This window comes from Melanaphis sacchari, unplaced genomic scaffold, assembly GCF_002803265.2.
Source record: "Melanaphis sacchari strain LSU unplaced genomic scaffold, SCAv2.0 Contig41_pilon_pilon, whole genome shotgun sequence".
Classification (NCBI taxonomy): domain Eukaryota; kingdom Metazoa; phylum Arthropoda; class Insecta; order Hemiptera; family Aphididae; genus Melanaphis; species Melanaphis sacchari.
Window position 1 is genome coordinate 721,079 of NW_020271269.1, and position 27,483 is coordinate 748,561.

The 27,483-nt window shown below is 23.2% G+C and overlaps 1 protein-coding gene across 2 annotated transcripts in view; it reads right to left on the minus strand.

The window, feature by feature from the left end:
- LOC112597447 (serine/threonine-protein kinase 32A) overlaps positions 1-27,483 on the minus strand; it is an 84,848-nt gene that overhangs the window by 49,483 nt on the left and 7,882 nt on the right. For both annotated transcript variants that reach the window (XM_025343497.1, XM_025343496.1), the window contains exon 2: positions 20,476-20,575. In XM_025343497.1, coding sequence (XP_025199282.1) covers positions 20,476-20,530 — 55 coding nt within the window. In that variant the 5' untranslated portion in view covers positions 20,531-20,575. The remainder of the gene's footprint in view (positions 1-20,475; positions 20,576-27,483) is intronic.

The window sequence follows — 27,483 nt, forward strand, 5'->3', positions numbered from 1 at the left end:
CAATGTATGAGTTATCAACAGTAGACAGTTACTATATGTAAATTCTTTGAAATATATGGTTATTTGTGTAAGAAAATATTATTTTTATAATATATTTATACATTTTGTGAATAAAATATATTATTTTGTTAAATTTTTAAAAACTAAAACCAAATTGGATTTCTAATCATTTTATATATTATGAAATACAATACTTTTAATGTGTAAATAGTATTTATTGGTGTTAAAAAAAAAAAAAATAAAAAAAAATATTAAACAATGCAATTAAGATATAAATTATTTTAAACTTAATTATAAATATATATTTTTTTTATGTGTATTATATTAAACCACTGTTATGCTGTATGAATGTATTAAATAAAATATGTTATTAATGTTCACTTTTTATTTTATATAAAAATAATTCCATATTGTTATGTAATTTATGATGAACAAAAATGCATGTATTTCTGATATTACATTTTGATAAAATAAGCATGGTTATTAGTTTTTTTTATCAATTTATAATGACAGATCGAATATACTTTTATGAATTAACAAAAATTAAAAGAAAAAGCTATAAAATATAAAAATAAATACATTTTACTCATCAATTATTATCAAATTTATCAATAGAAACAAAACAATTGCACATATTTCAAAATGAAGTAATAAGTATAGGTACTAAAGAAAAATCGTATGTTTTTTTCTTGATAATATGTATAGAGCAATCCAAAAATAATTTTTAACTAAAGAAATTTTTTTTAACATAAACGTGTTGGAAATGTTGTTAAAATATTTTACAAAAGATTAAGTACTTAATGTCAAATTTTAAGTAATAGAACATATTATTTAAAATTATTTGAAAACATTCATTGTGTTATGAGACATAATCTTCTTGAACAAAAGTAAAAAAATACAAATAAATTAAAACCATAATATACGTAGTTGTTGGTTGTTACATAACATGGAAACTTATAAAATTAGTTTCATTTTTGATGGTTGAACGAAAATTGTTTATTCCTACATTAAACTAGGAAATAACAAAAACTGTGTAACATTTAATGTACGTCAAAATACACTATAGTACCGCGTGTAGATACATAATAATAATATAATAAGGCAATAATATCGTGTACACGTTAAAACCAAAACTGCATTAACCTAATTACGCGTATGCTTTGTGAAAATAAAATTATTTTAAACCACTCGACCCAGCTCTACCTACTACTACTACTTCTACGTAATATGGATTTTTGAGTTTCCGCAAGTGCTTGACAATATCTCATGATGCAAAGTAGTATAGAAAAAAGAAGAAGAAAATTACATGACGATAAAATTAAAAATCGAGTGAGTGTAAAAAAAAAAAAGAGGATAGAAAATCATACTGACAGATTGTTTAATACTGTATATCGATTTATTTCAATTGTTGAAGTATCTTGAATGTTTAATGTCAACCTTTGGCGTAGATTGTGCTGCAGAAGAAATGATATAGAGTATCGATATGTTGAACAGCATATTATTGTTTGTGTGTTGCATTAGTTTTTCGTTTTATAAAATTCAGGTTTTGTGATATTACACTAAACAGTCATAGTAGGTACAAACATTTAATATTATATTTTATCAAACGGGAAATTATTCTCATAAAGCTTCCTAGTTTTTTATTTCTTTTTATAATGATGGTAATAATAATAATTTTAAATTTTCTATTATAATTACATCCGGTATCAACATTGGAGAATTAAATCGAATTAGACGTAAAATATCATTAAATATATTATTATAAATTGATGAGTAGGAGAATGGTAGAATAAAAGTATATTATTTTTATCGTTTAAGTACGGATAAAGTAAACCAATTTCAAATAAAACGAAATTCTTACCACTCGTTTTTCATTTTAATTATTAGCTGTTCACATATTTTATTCATTATTTTGGCTGATCGCCGAGAAGCGAATCGAATGTAAAAATTGCATTTTTTTCACTATTCCGATTTACGTAATAGCTTATTATGACAAAATACAGACAATTTCCCGCTATAGATAATAATCGTAACATTATAATTATTTACTTATGTGGTACACGTCATGAATAACACTCAAATAACCTTTTATACACAATAACAAAGGTATTTGAGTTATTTAATAATTTAACTTGGATCATATTATTCTCCTGCCAGCATATTAAAATATCAAAATGTTTATCTAAACAGAAGTTTATAATTGTATTTCCCAAAGTTCACTCTATCTACAATATGGCTTTCATAATAATAGGTACGTGTTGATTCCAGCATATATGTATACTGTCTTCAAATCCCAGCCTATGAATAACCATATTATTTATAATGATGTTTAAATTTTATAATATTTTCATGTAAATCAAAAAAATATATTGTAATTGTTCACAGAAAATTATTTTTTGAAAAAACATATTAATTTAAACATACATCAAAATAAACTGTATTTAATCAAGTAGTCATAATGTTTTTTTTTTTATTATTATTATTATTATTATTATTATTATTAATAATACCTGCCATCGCTTTTAAAAACACTTTTTAAGACAATATATTAATTTTTTTTATTTCAACATAATATAAAATATGTTGTTAATTTTGCATTAATAAAATATTATATGTTAGAAGCTATATATATATATTTTTAATATGACTTTGAATAATCATAGTATTAATTATTATAATATTTTGATTATTAATTAAACATTTAATTTGCTTAGGGTAGTAATTTTTTAAAATAAAATTCAACAATATTTATGTATTTAATTTATAGCCGGTTTATATTAATTGAATATTTAAATGTCCATTACAATTAATTTACATATTATTTTAAAGGATATTTAATATTTGATAAAAATATATATACAAGCAACTGATTGTTTCCGTGTTTACGATGAATAAATTTCGGGGTGACACACTTAAAAAAATATCGCAGTAAACAATGATAATTATAATTAATAAAATTTTAATTTAATTGAATTCTAATATATAGTTTTTCATTATTTTTTTTGTCACTATTTTATTACTATCCTAACATTTATATCAACATTAAACATTTAACATAACGAATTTACGAATATTTGTTATACTTAATATTAAGAATTATATAAATTATCTTTGGAACAAATAATGTTTTTATAAAAACATAAAAGCCACATCTAATTTACTTATATTCATTTTATGAGTTAATTGATACAAGAAAATTGACCAAACTATTATAGTTTTCAAATATTTTAATTACAGTGATTGTATAGTATATACCATGTATTCAGTATTGGCATTCCATTAAGTTTAATTTTTGCATAAAATGTATAGCTTTAAATGTTAAACTTAATACGATAATACAACTATGTAATTTTTCAACATAAAATATGTAAATAATTGTAACTAAAGAAGTAAAGATATAAAATGAATGCGTTGTGCTCTTTAGGTTTTGAAATAATTAGAATTAAAATAATAATGGATGGAACTTAAATTTATTATTCTGTGTATTGTAAGGTATGCAAAAATAAAAGCATTGTTTACACAGCACATAATGGTATGATACTGATTTCAATTTCGCATGAATATAATATGTATACTTGATAAAAACGTAAAGAGAAATGTATGTTATAGATAATTGGCTTGTTTCAAGCTCACAGAATAAAATACGTTATTAATATTACATTTCATGTTTTTATTTGTCTATAATTTAATTAATTTAATGTATTAAATTATATTTATGATACGGAATTAATATTTTTTCAACTTATAGTATGTAGATTATAAACATATTAAATTCAAAAGTATGTGCTACATAGAATAATTGTATTCATTTTACTTAAATCAAAATTGTTTCCACAATATTTTCTTATTTATTTTTTTATGAAAATCAAAATTACAATTTTATTTTTTTCATATTTTATGACATCTTTATTTCATAAAGTTGTTAGTTTTTTAATTACTAAAGAAATTAAACAACTGACACATCATCATAGATTTTCAAATAAGATCCGAGTTGTTACTTTTTTAATTTTTCCACTTAATATCAGCTACCTGCTCTTAAACAAAAACGGACAAAATTTAATATGGATTAAAATGAATAATAAAAAAATGAATAATAGTTTGTTTGATTTAATTTTAATTTTTTTGGGCGTGTTGATAATATTATGCATCAATCATTTATATCGGGCTTATTATTACTTATTACTAGTTAAAATTAATGGTAGTTTATATTAGATAGGTAATTAAAATAATTTTATCTAAAATTTAATAACAAGTATTTAATCATATTATATATATATATATATATATAAATATATGACATATTTTCTACCAAACCTTAAACATAATACTATATTAGTATATGTATTGTTTATTTAAGTAATTTTGTTTATAAATTATAATAAATTAACTATTCTTCAATTAGTAAATAAAAATGTTCTGAAAAATAATAATCATAACAAATTATATAATAATATAATAATATTCTAATAGAATTACAGCATGCTGGAATACAGTTTGTGTTTGATTCTAAACTATGTTTTTAACGCTAAAAATGATCTGTATAGTTTTATTTTTAGTTGTTTAAGTTTCACCGTATATTTTACGATATAGCATAGTTAATTAAAAATGAATAGGTACTCAGAACAGATATAATTCAAAGTTTTTACTTTTCTATAGAATATTATATTTAGGTCGTTTAATGACAAAATACTTTATTTAGTTGGTAAAAAACTGTTTAATTTGAATTTATTATTATGTAATGATATGCTCACACATCATAATTTATTGTATATTTTATCATTTCGTTAAATAAAGTAACGGTCAAGTTGTCGCACGCAGATAGCCTTCAATAAAAACCTATAATCCCTATTGATCACTGACGAGAGAAACGATCTACATTGTTTGGCCACGTGGGAACCCAAACGCTATTGTGACCATATGGCACAAAGCGTTTGACCTATTTTCGTGTGCCGCCAAAGACAAGGGATGGTCCAATGAGGCTCTCTGTCATCGGGGACCCTGGCTGTCTTGATCACGTCGTCTTCTCTAGTCAGTGCATGAGCACTAGCCAAACCATCGAGTGCATGAGCACCAGCCAAACTATCGAGTGCATGAGCACCGACAAAATTGCAGTGCAGGCGCATCATACAAACGAGCAGGAGCTCTTCCCAAGACCCATCACACACCCTACAACTCAAGACTGCGGGCGACAGCTGGACTTCTTTCTTTTTCTAAGATAAAATCAGTGTTGTTTTTCTTATTTAAATTTAAGTTTTCCTTAAGTCATATCGCAACTTGTATTATCTTATATCTTTCTCTGAGGATCGTACTACAGGTATACACCGCGGCGAACCAGGTAAGGTGCATGCCCTATATACTTATTGTCAGTACGAAATATTTTACTATTTAATTTACATACGGTGTATTTGATCATATTCTCGAAACACGATCTCGAGAACCCTCCGAAGAACAGGAGGAAGGTAATAGCGCAAGAACAAGTACATTCAATATTTATTAATACCGGACTTACATATAAGGCTTGTGTCCCTTGTGTCAGTCCGGCCACGTCATACTCATAACAAATACCCGTTTATAATAATTTTTGAATATCTTACTTTTTATTTTAATTTCTCTTATTTTTGTGTTATTACAATTATGTGACCATTATTATTCATTATAATTATTTTATTTATAATATGTTTTTATTATGCTTTGTATGCAAACGAGGAAGATAACTTAATTTATAGAATTTATACTTTGTCAGTAATTTTCATGGTGAAAATTCTTTATATTTTTATGTTTCTATAATATTGTAACGTTTGTTTTACATTACTTTTATGGTGAAAAAAGTAGGTACAATATAAAAAAAAAAGTCATATGTACTCAATAATTGTACTTAAGGAATTTATAAAATACTTAATTGCTTCAAGTATCGTAAGGAAACAAAACTGATTGAATTTAATTTAAAAATTTTTCAATTTAATTTGAATTTAATTGTGTATATTTTGTTTCTTTATTTGGCTAAGACATTTATTATATCATCATGCACTAGTGACATATAATACAACACAACAAAATAAAATATTATCTCCTGCATATATTTAGAGTGTCTCAAAAAGAACGCAGGATTCAAAACTGCTATAAAAAAAAACATATCATTCTCTTCAGAAGAGGTCGTGGTTTAAACATGAAAAATAATATCGGGCATATATCCCACTCTTACTAGCCTTACACGCGATTACTCGGTTCGTGAAATTTTTCATCACTCGATCACATATTGCCCCGACAAGTGCATGGCAACCAAACCTACCCTCTCAATCTTGTGATCTGAAACCGTGTGATTATTCCTATGGGAATACACTGAGTCACGAGTTTGCCAGAACAAACCACATAATTTGTTGGATCTTAAAGAAAATTTTTCTTTACGAAATTGATGGAGCAATAATATGTGATCGAGTGATGAATAATTTTACGGATTGAGTGATCGCGTGTATGGATAGTAGAGGGGGAAATATATCCGATATTATTTTTCATGTTTAAACCTCAACCTATTTTGAAGAGTGTAATATGTTTTTTTTTTTTTTTTGTTATGTTTACATACATTTCATCTATAGCCGTTTTAAATCCGGTGTTTTTCCGAGACACCCTTTATATATAATTTTTTATTTCAATTATAAATTCTATAATTGGTTTATTGCAAATACCTATTTGATTTTTATTCACCTGTTTTACTATAGTAGTTTTGTTTTATATAAGAACAGTTTAGCTATAAAACTAAAATTAAATTTAAAAAAGGCTTGAAATGGATTAATTTTTTTTGGTTTGAAATAAAAATATTTCAGCTTTATTATATTGATAACAAATATTAAATTGCTAAATTATGTTATATAATATCCAAGTATTCAATACGAATAATATTATTATACTCGTATATATACAATAAACTCAAGAACCCACAATATCGTAAATATTGTAACAATATATAATTTTATTTCATAGTTACAAAAAAAAAAAAAAAAACACGTAGTGGTTTTGAACAAACAAAATTATAATTACAGCTAATAAGCCACTAAAAATGCTTTGATAATCCAATGACATCGGTTTGATGGACCTTCGTGTCTCTACGAATTAAATTTATTATCATATTTTACGATGAGGTTCCTTGTCTATCTTTGGGAAATATTTTTTTCATAATAAATTGTTCACCATGAATAAGCATCATCCCAACAGTGTTTACAATAATTTAATTTTTTGTGGAAAAAGTATTAAGCAAATCTGAACATCTAAGATTACAGAAATATCTAGGGACATTTAGGTTAAATAATTATTTGAATTTAAAATATTTTATTTCATTATTTAAATAAAATGACCTTTAATAAGACTATTAAAACATTTAATTTCAATTTAATAAAAATAAGTATTAATTTAGATTAATGCGATCATTCGAATTATTCATTATAGCTGTAGCTACCCAATCCCATATTAAGCGAATTTCCACATAACGCATTGTTAAATATGTTTAAATAAATAAATTATGCAGTGGAAATTCAAGAGATACGTAATATAAATTATAATACTATGTATTTATTTTTATAATTCAACCTATTTGAACACTATAATTAATCAATTTTTCTAATCATAATCGTTGTTTTAAATAAATTTTATGTGTAATAGTATAATAGTATATAGTTTTTCTCAACTTAAAAATAATATAAAAGTAGCAGTTTATGACAAGGTGAGTGATTGAAGACGATTTTTTTTTTATTTGTTTAGTGTTGATACATTTTTAACTTTTTTTTTATAATTCAAAATATTGTTATTATTATTATTATTATTATTATTATTATTACTATTTTATGGTTACCATGGTTTAAACAATGAGGAATTGTCTAAACCTGACATTTCTTTTTATCCTTTTTTACCGTTTTAGCTGGCATTTATTTTATACTTCGATAAAAAAAAAAAAAAAAAAAAAAACATTAGATTTCTTTGATGTGTCTTATTATTTTATACGGAGGAGGATTACTTTATTTTTCAATTTAGATTTGGAGTATTTTTAGTTCTTCAAACATTTTCAATAATGAATCCGTAAATGTAAATTGTAAAGTATAAACTGTAGAGTGTAGAGATAATAATCAAGCAATGATATTTTTTTTTCTTTTAAATAAGAGTATTTAATTATAAATTATAATTCAATTTTAAATTTTGAAGGTAGGTGACTAATAGTGACTTACTAATAATATCATATTTGATTAACTTTGTATTTAGAGAGGTACTAATTAAATTATTTCCAGTACTTTTCAAAAAAAAAAAAAAAAATTAAAAGAAAAAGAAAACTACTTACATATATTTCAATATTGATTTGGTAAATATGTTTACCATAAAGCTAAGTTATATCTCTATTTTCTACTCAAAATCATCTTTTGCATAGGCCCTATGACAGATATATTATTACATTTAAATTAAACACATCTGTTTTAGTGATTATATTAATAACGCGATATATTCAATACTCATTTTACGTGAATAACCATCTAGAGTAGTTATTTACTATTCCACTTGAAACATCTCGTTTTAATAAAATGTAAAGTTAAAATAGGTATAGAGTTATTATACAATAATCAAATATGTATATACAAATTCAAATACAAATTTAAATTTAATTAATATATGTCGCATTCATATCGCGATATTGTACGTTTCAGGAAATAGACAACGTTTGCATCTATTTCACAAAACGGAACTCCAGTTTCTCCAATTCGCGTAATTACACAATATGGATTATATTTCGTGAAATGGATACCTAAACCGTCATCAAAGGAACTTTTTTCGTCAATTGGACGTCTATTAACAAACTAAAAAACTTTAGCTTTATTCCATATTATAAAAAAAAAATCTTCAAATTAAATTAAATTGTTATTTTTAAGAAAATATTTTGAAAATAGGTTTTTTAAATTTAAAACAAATTATTATTTATTTATACAATTTTATGAATTATGGTAACCATAATTACATTTTAAATTACCTTTAAAATAAACAAGTTTTTTAGTTTAACATTTTGCCTTTGTAATATCAGCTGAAAAATTGTTGACCTTCTATTAACAAAAACATAATTTTCTTAATTGCATCTATTTTATTTTATTCACTTGTTTAATGTTTAATGTCAATACAACTTGATGTGGTTGATTGTATATTTTCTGAACCATACAAACTCTTTTTAATTTCACATCCAGTTCTAAAACGGTTAAGGTTAATTTTTTGGTTGATCACTATGGAAATAATGTTACCTAGATGTTTAGGACCTCTCTCCACCTTTGAGACTGGGATTACAATACAATATCCAGCTTAATAGGCGGGTATTTTGGCTTCACTATACCAGCGGCTCTCAACCTTTTTTTCATTCTGTACCCTTAAGTTTAATATTTTACTGGATTGTACCTCTCATAATAAATTTAAGCTTTTTCACATAACTACTTTTAAAATATTTAAATAAAAAAAAAAAAATTCTATGTTACTTTCTATACCTACTCCACATCTATTAAATGAGTTGACGGTTAAGTTTTAATTTGTGATAAATATTTTTATTTTTAATAACATAATATCATGAATATTTTCGAAACGAATTGTAAACAATAACGCAGTCTGTCCAAATTTCTTTCACTACAACGGTAATAGAATTAAAAAATTCTCTAGTGTTATCGTTCCGCAGTATTTTTTTGTACGCCAAACGTAAGAAAGATTAATAATAAATTATTAGCTACTTCGAATGCGCGTTTAAACCCGAGAGGACATAAAAATAAACATTTAGTACTGCGATACTGTTAGTTTAGAATCCATTTTAATTTTTCTTCTAGGACTGACTGAAAATTTACTATATCTATTTGTCATATTTTATTAAAATCTTTACTAATAAATTATTTAAACGACTAAATTACGGTTCACGTTTTTTTTTCAATTGTATAATATCACTTATGTTGATAAAAAAACTTCAATCATTGGTTATGAAATAGTGTATTTAATACCATTTGAAATTTTACATTTATCCTATAACTAGTTCAAATTTGATGATTTTATGATTTATCATTCCATACACATTTTTATGAACAACTATATACCAGGTAAACTACGCTAAATGGAAAAATCACGATTCCATTTCGCGAAATAGATGCAAATGTTGTAACGTTCAATAAATAACGCAATATAGATACAATATAATGTATTATATTTAATACATCTAATAAAATATTTATTAGAATATTCAAAGATATAATATAAGTTTTAATTATTGAATATTATTTTTTCGTAATTAAAATGATAATGAATGTAGGTACAGAAATTATTTGTGTTTTATTTTTGATATTATGAGACGTCAAGTTCGTGGAGGTTCAAAAAATACTTACTATCTATATTGAATGACTCCCGTATTGTTGATGAAAGTAATTTTTAAGTGGTTATTATTTATTTCTATCATTTACACCCTAAAGTAAACTAGATAAATAACTAAAATAGCTTTTCCAATGAAAAAAAAAAACTGTTTGAAAGTTTCTATAACGAGTAAATTCCTTTTGATGTTATACATTCTATATTAGGGTTAATATTTGATATTTTAAATATTTTAATTTTTGTTTAACTGTTTTCTTGCTTTGTAAAGGTTATTATTTAAGTTTTATATTCTATCTATATATTACTTAGTTTTACTCGAATATAAATAATCTAAGTTTTTGATAACAATTTACAATTTTTGTTTCATATAAATGAATATAATGGTTTTATATAAGAGGTAAGAAACAATTTTAATTTTTAAGTTAATAGTGTATAAATGGAAAAAATTATAAATATGGACGATAAAAAAATATATTCTAAACTTATTTACACATTGTTTACCATTTTGATTATAAAAACTAGTGAAGCGCAGTTCATTTAGAAGTTTACTTGTTATACTTCTGAAGAAACTGTAGAATATAATATTATTAAAATCTAAAAGGTATTTAACGTTAATGCTTGTTTTATTTTTCTATAGAATCATTTTGAAGTTCGAGATCTAAATTTAAAATATATAGTATCTTATGGAAGGCATTAATTACAATTTTAAATAATTTGTTGTATTTAGGTTATATATTTAAATGTAATACAATGATTCAGTAAACACATTAGTGTATTTTTCAGTATAGTAATCTAACAATATTATATTTTATAAAATATATAATAGTGTTTGTGAATAAAAATAAAATAATGTAGAATATTTTATGGAATTTGAAGGTTAAACAAATATAATGTATATGTATTTTTGCTAATACATTTTTATTTATAAATATCTATTAGTGATTAATAATTATTTACTTAATCAAAGTCAAATTTCGAATTTAATATTTAATGTTAAGTACAAGGTATTGCTTACAAGTATGATATAAATGTTTATTTTGAAAAATTTTAAGATATTTTTTTTAATTTTAAACTCAATGATTTAAAACTTTTAAAATTTTAGTTGCATAACATCGTTTTGTAAAATAATAACAATAAGAAAATTATTTAAATAGGTAATCCAATTTATCGTTTATCGCAGTTAATCATATATTATTTTATATAGTTTTAATGAAAATGTCAATTATACACTTCTATGTAATATTTGAATTTCAATAATAAATAGCTATATTCTATGAAAGTTAATTATTGCTTGAATTTAATAGGGTTAAATTAAGGATAAACAAAGGAAGTTAAATTAAAACAATAAAACACACGCAGAAACAATAACCTAGGTCAACAGTAAGTAACACACAATTGAAAATGTAATCAATTAGTTGTCACTGCATTGTGAAAAACAGAGTTGTTGTATTTTTTGATAATGCTATCTCTTCTCCGTCATTCTCTTTAAGCAATTTAGCGTTAAATCAAATTAACTATAGGGAAAATCACATAAATCATGGTCAAATCAAATTAAGTCGTTGAATTACCTGAATTACGGAAAATAAAAAAGAATTACATCCTTTGAAATCATTTAGTTTACTAAATTTAATTTATTTGCCGACATTAAGTGATGCACATTTTGAAACCTATTAATGAAGTCCATATCTTGTAATCTTCACTGCTTTCACTTCCTTTGACATTCAATTATTTTGCAGTATAACATAATCTATTTTCTTGCTTGAATAATATTTTGCTACGTGTTACCCCAAAAGTTAATACTGTGAAATTTAATATCAAGCTGTGTCTAAGTTATAAAAGAATAAAATTTTAATTTTCTAATTAAAATTTCATAACTTAAATTGTTATTTATAATTTTGTTATAAAAAAAAAAAAAAAAGAAAAGTCATCATGATTACGTCTTAATGCGTTTATTTTCGATATTTTTAAGATACTAAAAGATCAACTTATGAAGAAAATTGTTACAAATTTAAAAAATATATATACATAAGAATTTTCAACTACCTTTTACTTAAAGTCTGGCAATTTTCATTAAAAAATTCATTTACATACATATTCTTAGTATAATAATACTTTTCATTCGTATTATACCTTTTAGAAAAAATAATAATATTACTATTCAAACAAGTATGATGTATGTATTAAATTATATTGGGTTTAGAATATTTATTTAAATTATACATTTTATTTCTAAAGTTTGAATAAAACTCAAATTATTTTGATTATTAGGTTCTATATTCCTAATATTCAAATAGTTTCTTGGATCAATGTTTAAATAAATAAATACCAATCATTATTCAATGTAAATAAAATTACTATGCATTTATCAAACTAATATAAGAACTTTGAATAAAATAATAATATTTATAAAATTAAACAGAAATATTATATTACCTATGGCGTTTTAAAATTGTATTATATAGAATACCATTAAAGTGTATTTTTATCTTTATTTTATTTCAGTTATAAAATTTGGTATAACATCTAACTGCTGTAATTTGTTAACACTTAAAATTTCATTTTTCAAATCCATTTGACAGTTATTTTACCTTCTTATACCTATGAACATAGCTTAACTATCTATTCTATAACCGCAGAATTTTGACACCTAATCATTAGTAAAATATAATTACTACGAATACGTTTTTAACTCATTAATTCGGGTTTTAAAGAAATCACAAATCTAATGCATTCATTTATATAAATTATTTGTGCTTATTTAATTAAAATTTAATATACAACTAATAACTTTTTTTTTTTTTTGATAAGAAGACAATTAATTGATAATATTAATTAGTATTAGTTTACTTAAAGTCAAAATGAAAGTAAATCTTTTTTTTTTTTTTAAATAGTATATTTTCATTTATGTTTAATTTATAATATATTAAAATTTGAAAGTTGCAATTTATGTAACATCAAAATCATAAGATTTTGCGATAATTAATATAATATGTTAAGGTCTTAATAAAATCTTCGACTTATCATGACGGATGAAGAAAATAATTTAATATTACAACCAATAATAATTTTTACAACTTTTTAATAAAAAAAATGCATGTTTAAGATGACGTCTATAAATAATATTTTATCCATAATTAAACTTAAATACGTAGTAAAATAGTTGTAGTCATCAGTTGTATACTATCGTGCAAATCAAAGTTGATACCAAAGATAACTGAGAACTTTTATGTATAATTATTTTTTTTTTTTTTATACACCTCAATACATTAAAAATTGTGGTATTTTTATTTAAAATTTTTTTTTTTTAACTGAAATCTGTCAAACGACTACCATGAATAATAATGTTGGAAACTTTTAGCACTATAAACTTAACCATTAAATCTTTATTATCAATGCAATGTATAATAAATGTATATGAAATAACAATAATAATAATAATATTTTACTTAAGAGACAACTAAAATAACCCGGGGAAAATTATGGTTTTAAAATATCGGATAACAGGTATAAAATAAATGCAACACAAAAATTGTAAAAACAAAAAAAATAAATATTTTTTGTTAGATAGGTCACTATTAAAGTGTTCATAAAAAATGTGTGAGTATTAACATTTTCAACATATTTATTAGTTTTTTCCTTTGCATTGGAAATCGTAAACTTTTTCAGTTTTATTTTTTTTTTTTCATAAATTATTATAAAAATGTTATACTCTGTTATAAAAAAGTTTGAAAATCAACAATTATTCTTTAGGAACTTAAGTTTTTTGTAATTCTGTGCATTATAATTTGTTATGCATAATTATTCATTTTTAAAATGTTTTGATCGATTTTAAGCTATTTAAACCACAAAATTATTCATGCAATTGGATCAGACTTATAAGTTAATAATGACTAATTATATTATATGCAATAAATTTATTATTATTATCAAAGACTTATATGATTTATTAAATTAAAAATAATTGATTAATGGAAAAAAATGTTTAAATAGTGCCAATATAAACATAGTATAATACAATAATTTTAGAGATATAGGCTGAATATCTAACTAATCGTTTTTCATAAATTATTTAGAACTATTTATTATTTAATTTAAATTTAATACATAATATATGGTATAAATATATTTCAATAATACACAGTAAAAAACAATACTCGTTATATTATTACCTACTACAACATCCCAATTTTTCTAGTTTTTTTTTTTTTTTTTTAGTTACCTTAAAAACACGCGTGGAGTCACTTTTTCCACCTTATTATCAAATTTTTAAAACTAGAATACATCGATTATAAGTTTAGTATTTTCCTATTTCAAAGCTTTGGGTAGATAATTTATTTATTTATTTTTTTTTTTTTTATGAAACCATAATCATTTCAGGATTGGATACATTTTATTTGATTATTTAATGTAGCCTAAGCAACTTATGGAGCATTAAAGGGTCAACTGATCAATTTAATGGGGTTTGTCAGTTTTAATCTATTTTCGTTTTAACGACCAGATGGTAAACAAAATCATTGAAATTTGTTTAATCGATTCTGTAAAATAAAGAAACGGGTATAAATGACAATGGTGTCCGAGATAAAGTATTTTCAGCGAGGAAATATAATTTTAATGAGTTTAAAAGATTATAATTTTTGTTTTACAGTCATCGTTCCGTTTGAAGTATTATACGATATACAGAGAGTCTTACTATTTGCTACTAATAACCATTGCTTGAACTTAAATTAAAGACATTAAAAAAACTATCTACTGTGGAAATCGTCACCGAATATTTAATTTTGATACAATAATTAAAATTAAAACTATATAAAATATATTTATAAATAATATAAAATATTTTGGCTCTTGGTACAATTGTAATTATCTATGTGTTTCGCGAACATATTCATGTTGGCCGCCTTGATGTACTATATGCCTATATTTTATATACTCGTAGATGTAAATATAAATTATGGTATATAAACGTTCAAGCAGATTTACGATTTGAAATATATCATCGAATAGGTGGTACTTATGTAAAATAGTGTTAATGATAATGATTTATTAGAATTTAATCTCTACCAATAGGACAACTACGAATAATATAAAGGATATTATGTCCTATTAAATCTATCAAATTTATTTATTTTGAGAATAAATATCAATTGCATACGATTATTGTTAAATTTTGTGAAATGTTACTGTTATACATTATGCTACTTATGTGTTTATTATCATAGTAAATAAAATCATTAATTATTGACAAACAATTATTATATTACAGTTTGAGGGTAAAGCAAATTGTTTTATGTATTTCCATAGATTGAACAAAAAGTGAATAGTCTATTAGTCGAATTAAATAAACAAAACAACGCTAACAATAATAATAATGATGATAATGAGAAGGAAACGATAAAAAAAAGTCAGACAATTGAAATTATTTTTCAAATAAAAAATGCTTAGTAAGTTACATAAAGTGAAACGGTCAAATAAACAGCTTTTCTATACAATATTATGTTATTGTTCGCATAATGATCCTTATATCGAATTGAGAAAATCAGATAATGCATACACACACACATATATATATATATGTATGTATGTATGCATGTATATTATATAATAACTAATAGAATATTTGTATTTTTAGTATAATTTATTAAATATAATATGTAGAAAATAGTAGGTACTGAAATAAAATTATTATTTAATAAAATTATGTATTACTATGTAGTATTAAAAATCAGTAACGTGGCTACACATAAAACTGCCCAAAGCAACGTATTGTTTCCACCCTTAAAACAATATAAATTATACTTTGTCTCTAAAACAGTGTCGTAAGTCAAAAAAAATGATTACTCTTCAAGATAACTGCCTCTGTTCCCCTTAAATTAGATAAACCACTAGCATAAATATTCCAAGAAGTTCAACCACTTGCAAAAGATCGTTTTCATTATTTAAACAATTTTAAAACTGGTTGAGAACAAGTATACTAGATCGCGTTTTTCAAATTTGGCTGGGTGCTCTAAATTTCATTATCGTAATTAATTTTAACGCTGGGCGGTTGATCTACTTGCACTTCGATACAGATTGTCAGCCATTAACTTAGCAATTATCAGTACACAGAATGAGTCTATCTCCGTCAATCATTTTATCCAGGGGTCTTTTAAATTCAAAAACCTTCCAAAATTCGGTTTTTAGTTTGATCTTTGATAGCGCTTGGATTACGTTAATCATGATTCGGCTGTAAGCCGTTATTCGTTTTATTTTCGTTCAAGTCTTGCTTTAGGTATACCAAGTTAAGCCTAAACGACGCGTTGTTCACACAGACGACATGTACGTCCATGTGATTGACATGTACAAACAGGTCGATCAAATATTCGGAACCGGTGTACACAGCGTCATTTTATCGTACCCAGTGTTTCCACGTTTTTCCATCGAGAAACGGTCAGTTACTGTCGTAACTCGAAACAGCTAATGCTAAGAGCTAATAAATATAAATTTTCTTTCATAAAACCGCAACAAGTAGCTAAATGATGACTCGGTATAGCGTGTATAATCAGTTATTATAACTAGTTTGTTGTTTGTATACTGATTTAATTTTTAATAAATAATGATATAAGTTATAATAATTATAAATCATATAGTTTTATAAAAAAAATAAAACTATCTTGTAGATGTTATTTTTTACTTTTTCACTTTTTTACGAACCAAAACTTGAATGAATTGTTATTATCTCAATAAGAATTAATTATATGTTAATAAGTAGAAGATTATCTAATTTTCAATTTTGTAGGAATTTACCTTTTCCTTGGCCAGCACCCGAAGGCTACGACTTCGTTGATGCGTTAGGTCACGATACTCCAACACTTTTTCCACAATAACGTTCTATACTAAATTCAATTTGTAGTTTTCATCGTTTGCTTTAGCATCCCTGAAAAACTTACCGTACGTGAATTCATAAAGTTTGCAACAAAGGTCTATCACGCCTGTGGCACCTGCAGAGGTTGCCAATTAATGTCATACACCCAAGCAATGTCACGTTTTTGGCTGAATAATCGCGATAATATTACGTGTAAAAACGACGAAACTATTATTTTTATCGTTTTTAGAAAGTCGTGAAAAAAATGTTATTAGTACCTTTTAAAATGGGGTTTTCTTGGTTGATTATCACAACAATCTTTGGAACTTGTCATTTTAAGATATTTTATTTTTATTTTTTATTTTACTTAAGGTTTAAACGAGCCAGGCCCAATTAAATACATAATAAAAATAACAACAAAAACCGTTCGTTAACAGTAATATTATACAAAAAGAGAAGAAAACAAAGATAAAAAAAAAAAAACAGTTGTACAATGTAAATTATGATCATATATACTTATAGCTATGAATAAACAAGTAAAAGATCACAATAATTTTTTAATGAGTTGAAGTTTAGTAATACGAACTTATCGACATTTAATTTATTTATTGTTTTTATAATTTTATGATGATAATATATTGTACAAATGAAAAATGTGACGCAAATAAAAACTGTGTAAAATTTATATAATTGTTTTGAGAAATAATTTAAACGTTTTGACATTATAATTAGTTATTTACGGTAATCGAATAAATAACGGTCAAAGAATAGCCCCTGCGATCATCAATGACTTAGAAGTTAATACTTTTGAAAGTCGAAAAGTAGATAATAACTAGTAAATGAGAGCGGGCTGGACAATTAATGGTTGCAGAAATTGACCTAAACTGCTGGTAAAAAAATATTAAGAAGCAAAAAAATAAGATACATATTATTTATTGTTTTTTGTTACAGACGCCGTCGTCACTGGCATACAAAAAAAAAAAACGTAATACTGGAGACAAGATGCCATTTTCAAGTTTGACGTAATTATATATCATGGGATACAGATGGGTCGTATTTACCAAGTACCAAACCAAAAGTTATTTAGTTACATTTTTTTTAACTTGACATTAGACTCGGTATACTTTTTTATGAAACTCTACCAAAACGCTACAGTTGTCAAAGTGCCTATGTTTAAATTTACTTCAATTTAAATACGATTATCATTACTTTCAGAAATGACAATTGATAATATGTACGCTGTACTTCGAAACTAGGTTGGTACGTATTAACTTTTTTGGTTTAAATTTCATTGGAAATATAAAAAAAGCAACTATAGTTCAAAATTATGTAGAGTGTAAGTACGTCATTATGTCTTGCCCGCAAATATTGAACTTTACAATTTTTATTTTCAAATATCATAATATCCTTGTTTGTAATAAGTTCAACATATAGATATAAATATATTTGAATAAAATTGGAATTCTACTTTTTCTAATCAAATGTCAATAGGTATGTATAGTTTCATAATATTTATATATATGTATGTATTTTATTTCTTATCGTGAGTGTTATAAATTATATCTTATTTCTGACACATTATTATCTGTCTGTCAATTGGTTTGAGTAATATAATTTCACTGTCAAAAAAAAGAAATTACAATATTGCCAACGAATGAATGGGATTTTCGTTGTTAATATTTTCAATTTCATGGTAGAATTAAAAATATATTTTCATTGTAAACGTAATAAGCTGATCCATAATTTTAAAATTGCTATGAAATATTTTAGGATTGCATAACAACCTACTACTAACGGTTTCCAAATTCCTCGCCATTCAGTAATATTGCCATAATAGGTAGCGCTCTTAAAATAAGTTAATATTTAATAACTTGTGTACTCAAATAGAATATCTATATTAAATGTGAAAAAAATAAAATATTATTAACTTATTATTCTGACAATATACGTATAATATGTCCATGCACATTTTATAATAAAATTTTAAATAATATAAGCTTATACGCGTGAGTTTTAAAACACTATATAATATATTGATTACAAAAGATAAACGCGAATTTAAAAAATAATTTATCGTTTAGAAACAAAGTAAATAATAATATTTCTGATAACAATATAGATAGTAACGATTTTACCATGTAATATTGTTTCGCACTTATTGTCAGTCAACATCATATACTATTCCATTATAATAATGACATTTTTTTATTCGTAATATAGTTTTAAATAATATAAATTATTGTTACGTCTACCAGACAAAAAACAAATATTCTAATTTATCTTCGAAGTAAAAAAAAGCTGTTTCTGATTTAAAAATGTTGTGATGAAAATAATTTATGAATATTAAAATAATATGAACGTACCTACTTACGAACCGTTAGATATTATTAAATAATTTATTATGCATAACGAAAATTAGAAAATTTTAATCTATGGTATAATTTAATTTAAATCTTAGTTTGTCACATTTATGTTAACTATTATAAACATTAAATATTACGATATACATTAATTTCAAAAAAATAATACTATTATCTCTATTTTAATGAACTTGATATTATATACTACGTATAATCTATAGCAGCTATGAAAAATTCCATTATTAATGATATTTTTTTATAAATTATAAAATAATATTTAGTTGTATTATTAGTATTAGGTAAGTAATTAGTTTATTTAGTAACCAAAAATGTATAAAATTATTTTCAAGTAGTATAGTCTTAATGTGAGGATATTATTTTGCTTTTTTTCTTAAATTTAAATGTATAAATACAATTTTACAAAAACATAATTCTCTTCGATCCAAGTCTATAATATTAGATAATTCGTTAAATTGATTATACAGCTTCTAGTTTGACTAATCGTATTTTATCAACATGTTGCGTAACATTCAAAATACGACAATACTAAACAATATAAATATCTTAAAAACAAAAATAAATGGTTGGATTTTTACTCTTTTATATAAATATATATATATATATTGTTTTCGATTCCTCAGCTGTTATAATACCTTTGAAAATTATTACAATAAATTTTTGATGAGGTACAATGCATTAGGTATTTATGTTTGAACTCAATCTGTACTTGCTTAAAATTTCATCATTATAATATATGATCACAAATTATCACAGACCCGAATATTATACAATGTATTCGAGTTAAATATGATCAATAAATGTGAACATTGCACGCGATACTCAATTTGTATAACATATGTAACTAGCTTAAACTTTAATCGAATATGCATACATATAGTTAAAATCACTCACCATCACCGTCCAAAGGACATGAGCGATCTTGTCTGTTTGAATGACCAACACCCATTCTTAATAAGTGTATTTGAATATATATTACGCGTTATGAGTAAACCTATAAAAAAAAAAATAAATAAAAACATAAAATTAAATTTTAGTATAAAGTTATTAACGTTATAAAACTAAATTTTTTTATCATATTATTTTATTTTATCAAACTAATCATTTGAAGAACTAAACACATTATCTATTATGTAATTATTTTTTTTTTTTTATTATACAAATTAATGGCTATATAATTTTTAATTAATAATATGTATAATTATCCACTTGCTCTGGTGAACTTCGATATAAGTATACCATGCTTATTTGGAAAAACCCATAAAGCCTAAATTTTTAAATAATATAAAATAAAACAATTAATACTTTTCAAAAAAAAAAAGAAAAACACACTATTTATATTTTTTCACTAATAATGGTAATGACTAATAGCTATAAACTACGATATATGAGTAAGTAAATAAAATTATGCTAACAGTAGTATAAAAAAATAAGAGTGATGATCGATTGAGTTTGATATTTACTCGTTGACAAATTTTAATTCTATCATTTATGTTTATTTTATATTATATAGGTGCATTATAATGTAATATGTACATTCGGCACCGGATCTAGGGAGGGGCATTTCGGGGCACGTGCCGCGCTAGTCACAAAAGAGTGTAAATTTCTAATTATATAATAAGTAAAAAAAAAGTGATTATTGACATAAAAGGGCGTCAATTTAATATTGTTTATCAGGTTAAAAAATGTTAGATCAGGTACTGTATACAGTAGAAAGTAAATTATTCACACTAGCTATGACCATGGAGAAGCGAATAATCAAATAATGATTAAAACTAAAATTAAAAATCTAGTGTACTGTATGGGGTCACATAAATTTATTTTTGTACAAACCACAAAAAATGGTTTTGGTCAACTTAAATTTTTTATTTTTTTTTCAAGTTTTTTTACCATTGGTTAAGTCCATCTTTGATGTATATGATAAAATACTTTCTTTTGTACGTTTTATATTACCAATAGTAGATTTACTTACAATAAAAATTGAACTAAAGAAAATCCGCTTCCTCTTAATTCAAGTTTTCTATGATTTCGATTTTTGTTTCAATATCTTAACGCATTATATATATTTTTTTTTTTTTTTTTGAAACCCATTTTAATTCAAAAATTAACTGTGTACTTGATCGGGTTTGCAAACCACCTAAATATATATTATACATTAAAGTGAGACGTAGTAAGTAAATAATAATCTCAAATTTTATAATATGCATATATATAACACGATAAAACAAACACAATGATGGATAAAACTAAATTGAAATAAACTAGAAATAAATTTATACAACAATTTTGTAATGCAAATAATTAACGTGCAGGTAATTAACACTCCTTTGTATATCCAAATATTTTTTTTGTCAATTTATCAGACATTTTTAAATTATATTTCTCAGTATTAATACTTCGAGATTTTAAACTAGTGATTTTTTGTGTGAATTAGAATTTGGAGCTTTGTTTTTGGATAATAATGTTAAATAAATAGAAACAAAAAATTACAAGAAAAAAATCTACGTTAACTATTTACAAACAAATAATTAGCATTAATTATTTTTGTTAACATTATTTAAAATTATTTATTATTAAATCAAATAATATATTTCTTCTCGTGTGTAAAAAAAAAAAAAAAAAGTTGTTGTTATATTCTTCAAATACTTTATTAAATTATCAAGTACTCACGGGTACGAATATATTATAAATATTATTATATTAAAACGTTTAATTTTATTTTGAGAAGCAAAAGATTTAAGTTGATTAGCTTATTTCAAAGTTTATCAATATACTTCATTAGAACAATAATAATCTTACATAAATAACATACACTTATCAAAAAAAAAAATCTTATTATTTATAATTTTTTATGACGTTTTTTTATAATAACTTTATTGTTTTACTTATTCTATCGATATCATAAATAGTTTTGACTATTTCTCCATCAATATTATACTGTACGATATGCAATGTTAATTTTCTTTGAAATCAAAAAAAAAAAAAAAAAAATTGGATCTTATTACTTACTGAAATGAAAATATCATGTCATCTTCCATTCATTTTATTCATAAAATACAAAGAAACACAAAATAACATTAGGTAAAAATGATATTGGCTTTTCGATAGTTAAATAAAAAAAGACCTTTTGGTGACAAAATGCAGTAGTATGTGAACAACAATTGGACAGCGACCTTTTTACTGACGTCACCAATGACCTGCAAGGATGCCGTGAGTCGAACTAACGTTATTATACTTTTGTGCCAATTTCAGTATATATCTTTCAATATTTTAACTATGTTTCACAAACTGTTATACAGTTATATACATTTTACAAGATTCATAAATCGATATTAAATAAATAATAGCATTTAAATATCATTTAAATTTTTTTTTGTTTTAAATTATGAAATATCACTTTGTGGTTGATTGGATGAAAAATTAAGTATTTTAAGCTTATGTTTATCAATAATTAGAAAGTGAATTTATATGTCCTCAAAATACCTTTTCAACGCAATAATATCATTAAACTGAAGAAAAATACTAAAAACTATTAAAGCAAATATTATGAAAATAATATATTTTCTTCATAAAAAAATTTGAATTTATACTAAAAGCTCGAACACGAACAATGTATTAAATTGTATTTTAAAAATTAATAATACGAACTGAAAATGCTAAAAAGTTCTATTAAAATAGAAAAAACAAAAAAAGGCAAAAAATATATAATAAAGCTTCATCTTTGAAGTATTGGGATCATGAAATGATTTATTTACTTAGGAGTTAGGATGCATTGTCCTAAAATACAAAAAATAATTACGTTTACATTTAAATTCGGTCTCTAAGTATTGACATATACAAATTTTTTTTTGAATGACCAATAAAACCGATATAAAATTTAAATAAACTCAATACCTGAAAATAAAATATAAATAAAAGCACATGCTAAATTTTTACCAAATACTTGATTTTAAATATAAATCAATAAGAAAGAAAAAATATTTTAAGCTACCGTAATGACATAAGTAACGTTCAACGTGAAATATTTAATTAAATACCATTTTACTAATACAATTAAATATTACTTATTTTAATTTATAACACACGTGGATGACAAGCATATATTAACACTTACAAGTATGATTTTGTTATTAATTTAAATTATATATAAATATAATATGATAGAGTAATAGTGAAATATTTAGAAAAATTTATCTTATATACTCATTATATTTCCAAACATAAATAAATTTTAATGTTATGTTTAGTATAAATCATTATTTAGTTACTTAGATATGTTATGAGTTCTGAAATGTATAAGTCTTATCTCATATAAATATTGTTTATTTCAATTATTTTTATTTTAAAATGCTTTTATCAATATGATAAAAATTTCGTTTATACTGATGGACAAAGTTTAAATTCTTGAAAGCACTTAAAGGGTAGATAAACCAAAAAATGCAAAGCAAACATTAATATTATTAACTTTATACGTTATGTAAATATATTGATACCATTCAGGAATATTGTCACTTATAAAAAAAAAAAAAAAACATATTAGCCAATATATTTTTTTTTTAAACTAATTTATTTTTGATTTATACTAACGTTTAAATTTTATGATATCTATAGAATATTTACAGAACTTTTAAATAAATATCCAAAATTTAAAATAAAATTAGTTATTTAAAACACAGTATAGAGTAAAACTACTATATTTATATGTGTATCAAACAGTTTTATTCAATTTTAGTTTCAAGTATCACATTATTAGTTAGCTTACTTAACATGTTTCAAATACATTTTTAAATGAGAGAAATTCTTCAACATTTTTGAATTAGGTTAATTTTTACATTAACCGAATAGTCATTTTTTTTTTTTTTTTAGTCTAGGTTAGCTTTTGTGAATACAATTCCAATACCATACAAAGTATCTCATAGTAATAAAAAATAAGTTGTAAAATAAGATTTAAGAAATGGAAAACCCTAATGGTAATATAAAAATATACAAAAAAACAATTAAACTGTGTGTTAGGATAACAAGATATAACATGCAAGAAATTGAACTATATATTATATGGTGTTAATCTATTATAAAATATTTTTTAGGTCTTAAATTGAATGCAAAATTTTAATTTTTATGTAATAACCATAAATAATTTAGGTATATGATTTGACTCTGAAATAAATAAATTGAAAGTTAAAAAAATAAAATAGTTTCAGAAAACTATATTACGCAATACACAGTTTAAGTCCTAATGCCAATTATTAATCTTACATTCTATTTAAATTTCTTGTAAACTGCATACAATGCATTATTTAATAATAGAGTACAATTTTATAATATTGAATTTAACCTAAAATATATCAATAAAAAAAGATAAGCATTTAATGTATAAATTATAACTATATTCACGGACTAAAAATAATATTTTCTTATTTAAGTCTTAAAAACCTTATTGAATAAGCCATAATATGTTAAGAAAATATTATCTTTATAGTTTAATAATATACTATACAACTATATTATAATCATGTACATCTGGTTCATCACTAATCGTTTGCCAAAAAAAATAAATAAATAATTTATCATTATACCTAATATTTTTCACTAGCTTTTTTATATTTTCCTAAAAAAAAGTTAAAATCATATATTATTTAGATATATCAATTTGATGTATTCTTCGTGGTAAAATGTAATGTACTCTATCTAAAAACAATAAATCATATACATTCACAATTTATATTATTTAAATTTTCTTCAAAAAAATTAAGTAGAAATAACTAAACATTTATTCGAACAGCTGTTAAATTATTTTTATTGTAATATTATAAAATGCACTTTTTTTAAGAAAAGCTGTAGTTATGAAAAAAAGTAGCTAATCTTACTTTTATATAAAAATCTTTTGATGGTTCCCAAATATTTAAATCAAATTTATTTTAAAACTTTCTCGTAACTAAGTGAACATTTTGACGTTAAATTTTGATTAAAGTATTAGAAATAAAAAAAAATGTTAGAACTTCAGAGTAACAGCTTAACAGCTATGTATTATATTTATTAGCATTATAAATACAAAAATAAAATGTACTAAATTATATAAATGGACTAGAATAAATACATGGTTGTATATATTTATATTCACAGGATCTATCAGATATTATGTTTTAAGACTATATAATACATCATTTTTCAAACCTATTACTCGTCTTGATCAATACATCATCATAATTATTTACTTTAATTTTGAATTGACAATAAGAGATATTGTAACATTACCACACACAATATTGTAAAATAATATCAGTAAATTATATTTGGTTTTATATAACGTTGGGATTTCTAGTGTAATTAATATGGACGTCATATTAATGGCGTAGAATTTCAAAATCAGCTTATATCAACTTTCAAAAATGCTCAAAAACAACAAAATATAAATATGAGGTTAAAATTGTATTCCACAAATTCATTACAAATATTAAATCTATGCTTTATAGCAGTATTCATTAAATAGCGGCCCGCGGTCATCACATACGGTCTCTGAATAAATTTTATCCGGCCCGCAGACAAAGAATAAATTAATAACATATATTTATACATATAAAATTATGTTTTCATTACATACAATTTAAAAAAAAATGTCTTTTGTATATTAAAAATATGTACTTAGAATTTTGATGGCCCGCAAAAAATTTTCAAATTTCTAATGTGACTCATCAAAATTATTAATAGGTGACCCTTGCTTTACAATATATACACATTACTTATGAATATTTGCTATATAGATAGATTATTAAAAGATTCATAAAGATTTATAGTTTTGTTGAAAATTTTATCATATAGCTGTTTTTGAAGTCAAACATTTTTTAGTTTTTTTACACATGGATAGTTTTGAAATGAGCTTTGTGATGTGGTTTTGAAACAGACATTGAAAAATTTTAATAACAACAAAATATTAATTTTAGTCACACCTTAGACAGATTAAAACTTATTTAATTAAAATTATGTATTACGACACATCTCAGCTAATATTAAAACGTTATTCCATCATATAATTTATTAACACATATTATTATTTTATCGCTAAGAAAAATATGTGTTTGATTATTGTTTTGAAGTAAATATTCATTTAACTAATTTTGAAATTACATGTCTTAAACACATAAATCTTCGTTTTTGTTTAGAAAATAAATATATGTACATATTTTTTAACAAAATATTTACCATTTACGTCAACACGTAATTTTTTGCTATACGCCATAGGTTTAACATTATAAGTATTAAATTACATCAGTGTGAAATATATTTAATAATATAATAATATACCGAGTGAGTAAATATAACGTTTACATTGACCCGATCATTTTCGTTTGTTACGTTCAATATTTAGTATTGTTGAACAGAGGACTCTGCGTAATCCCGATAAGGAAATATTGTTAATACTTTAGACATAATTAAAGCACACATAGGTATGTTTTTTTTTATCTTAAATGATATTGGAAAATAGATTAAAAACGATTATTAATGTGTATGAGTGATAAAAAATGGTATGATACGTGTACATTGGTTTTATATTTAAATATTTCATTTTAAGACGTCATACTGTTTTACACGTATGGATTATATTAATAAATTATTACCACTTAATAAAATATTATTTAAAGTAGCTAAGGTAAATTTTATTTATTTCATTTTTACTTATTATTTGTACCAAAATGGAATTTAATAAAAATTGTTTATAGGTAGATAATCTGGCGATATAGCGATGTTAATACCTATTTAAGTTAATCAGTGAACTATCTTCAAAAGATAACCGATTAAATTGTAAATAGTATTCGCAAATAAACTATTATAAAAAGTTCTGAAATTTTATACCATGCCTTAATAAAATAACTTTTAAACCTATAGATCTAATCAGATTATTAT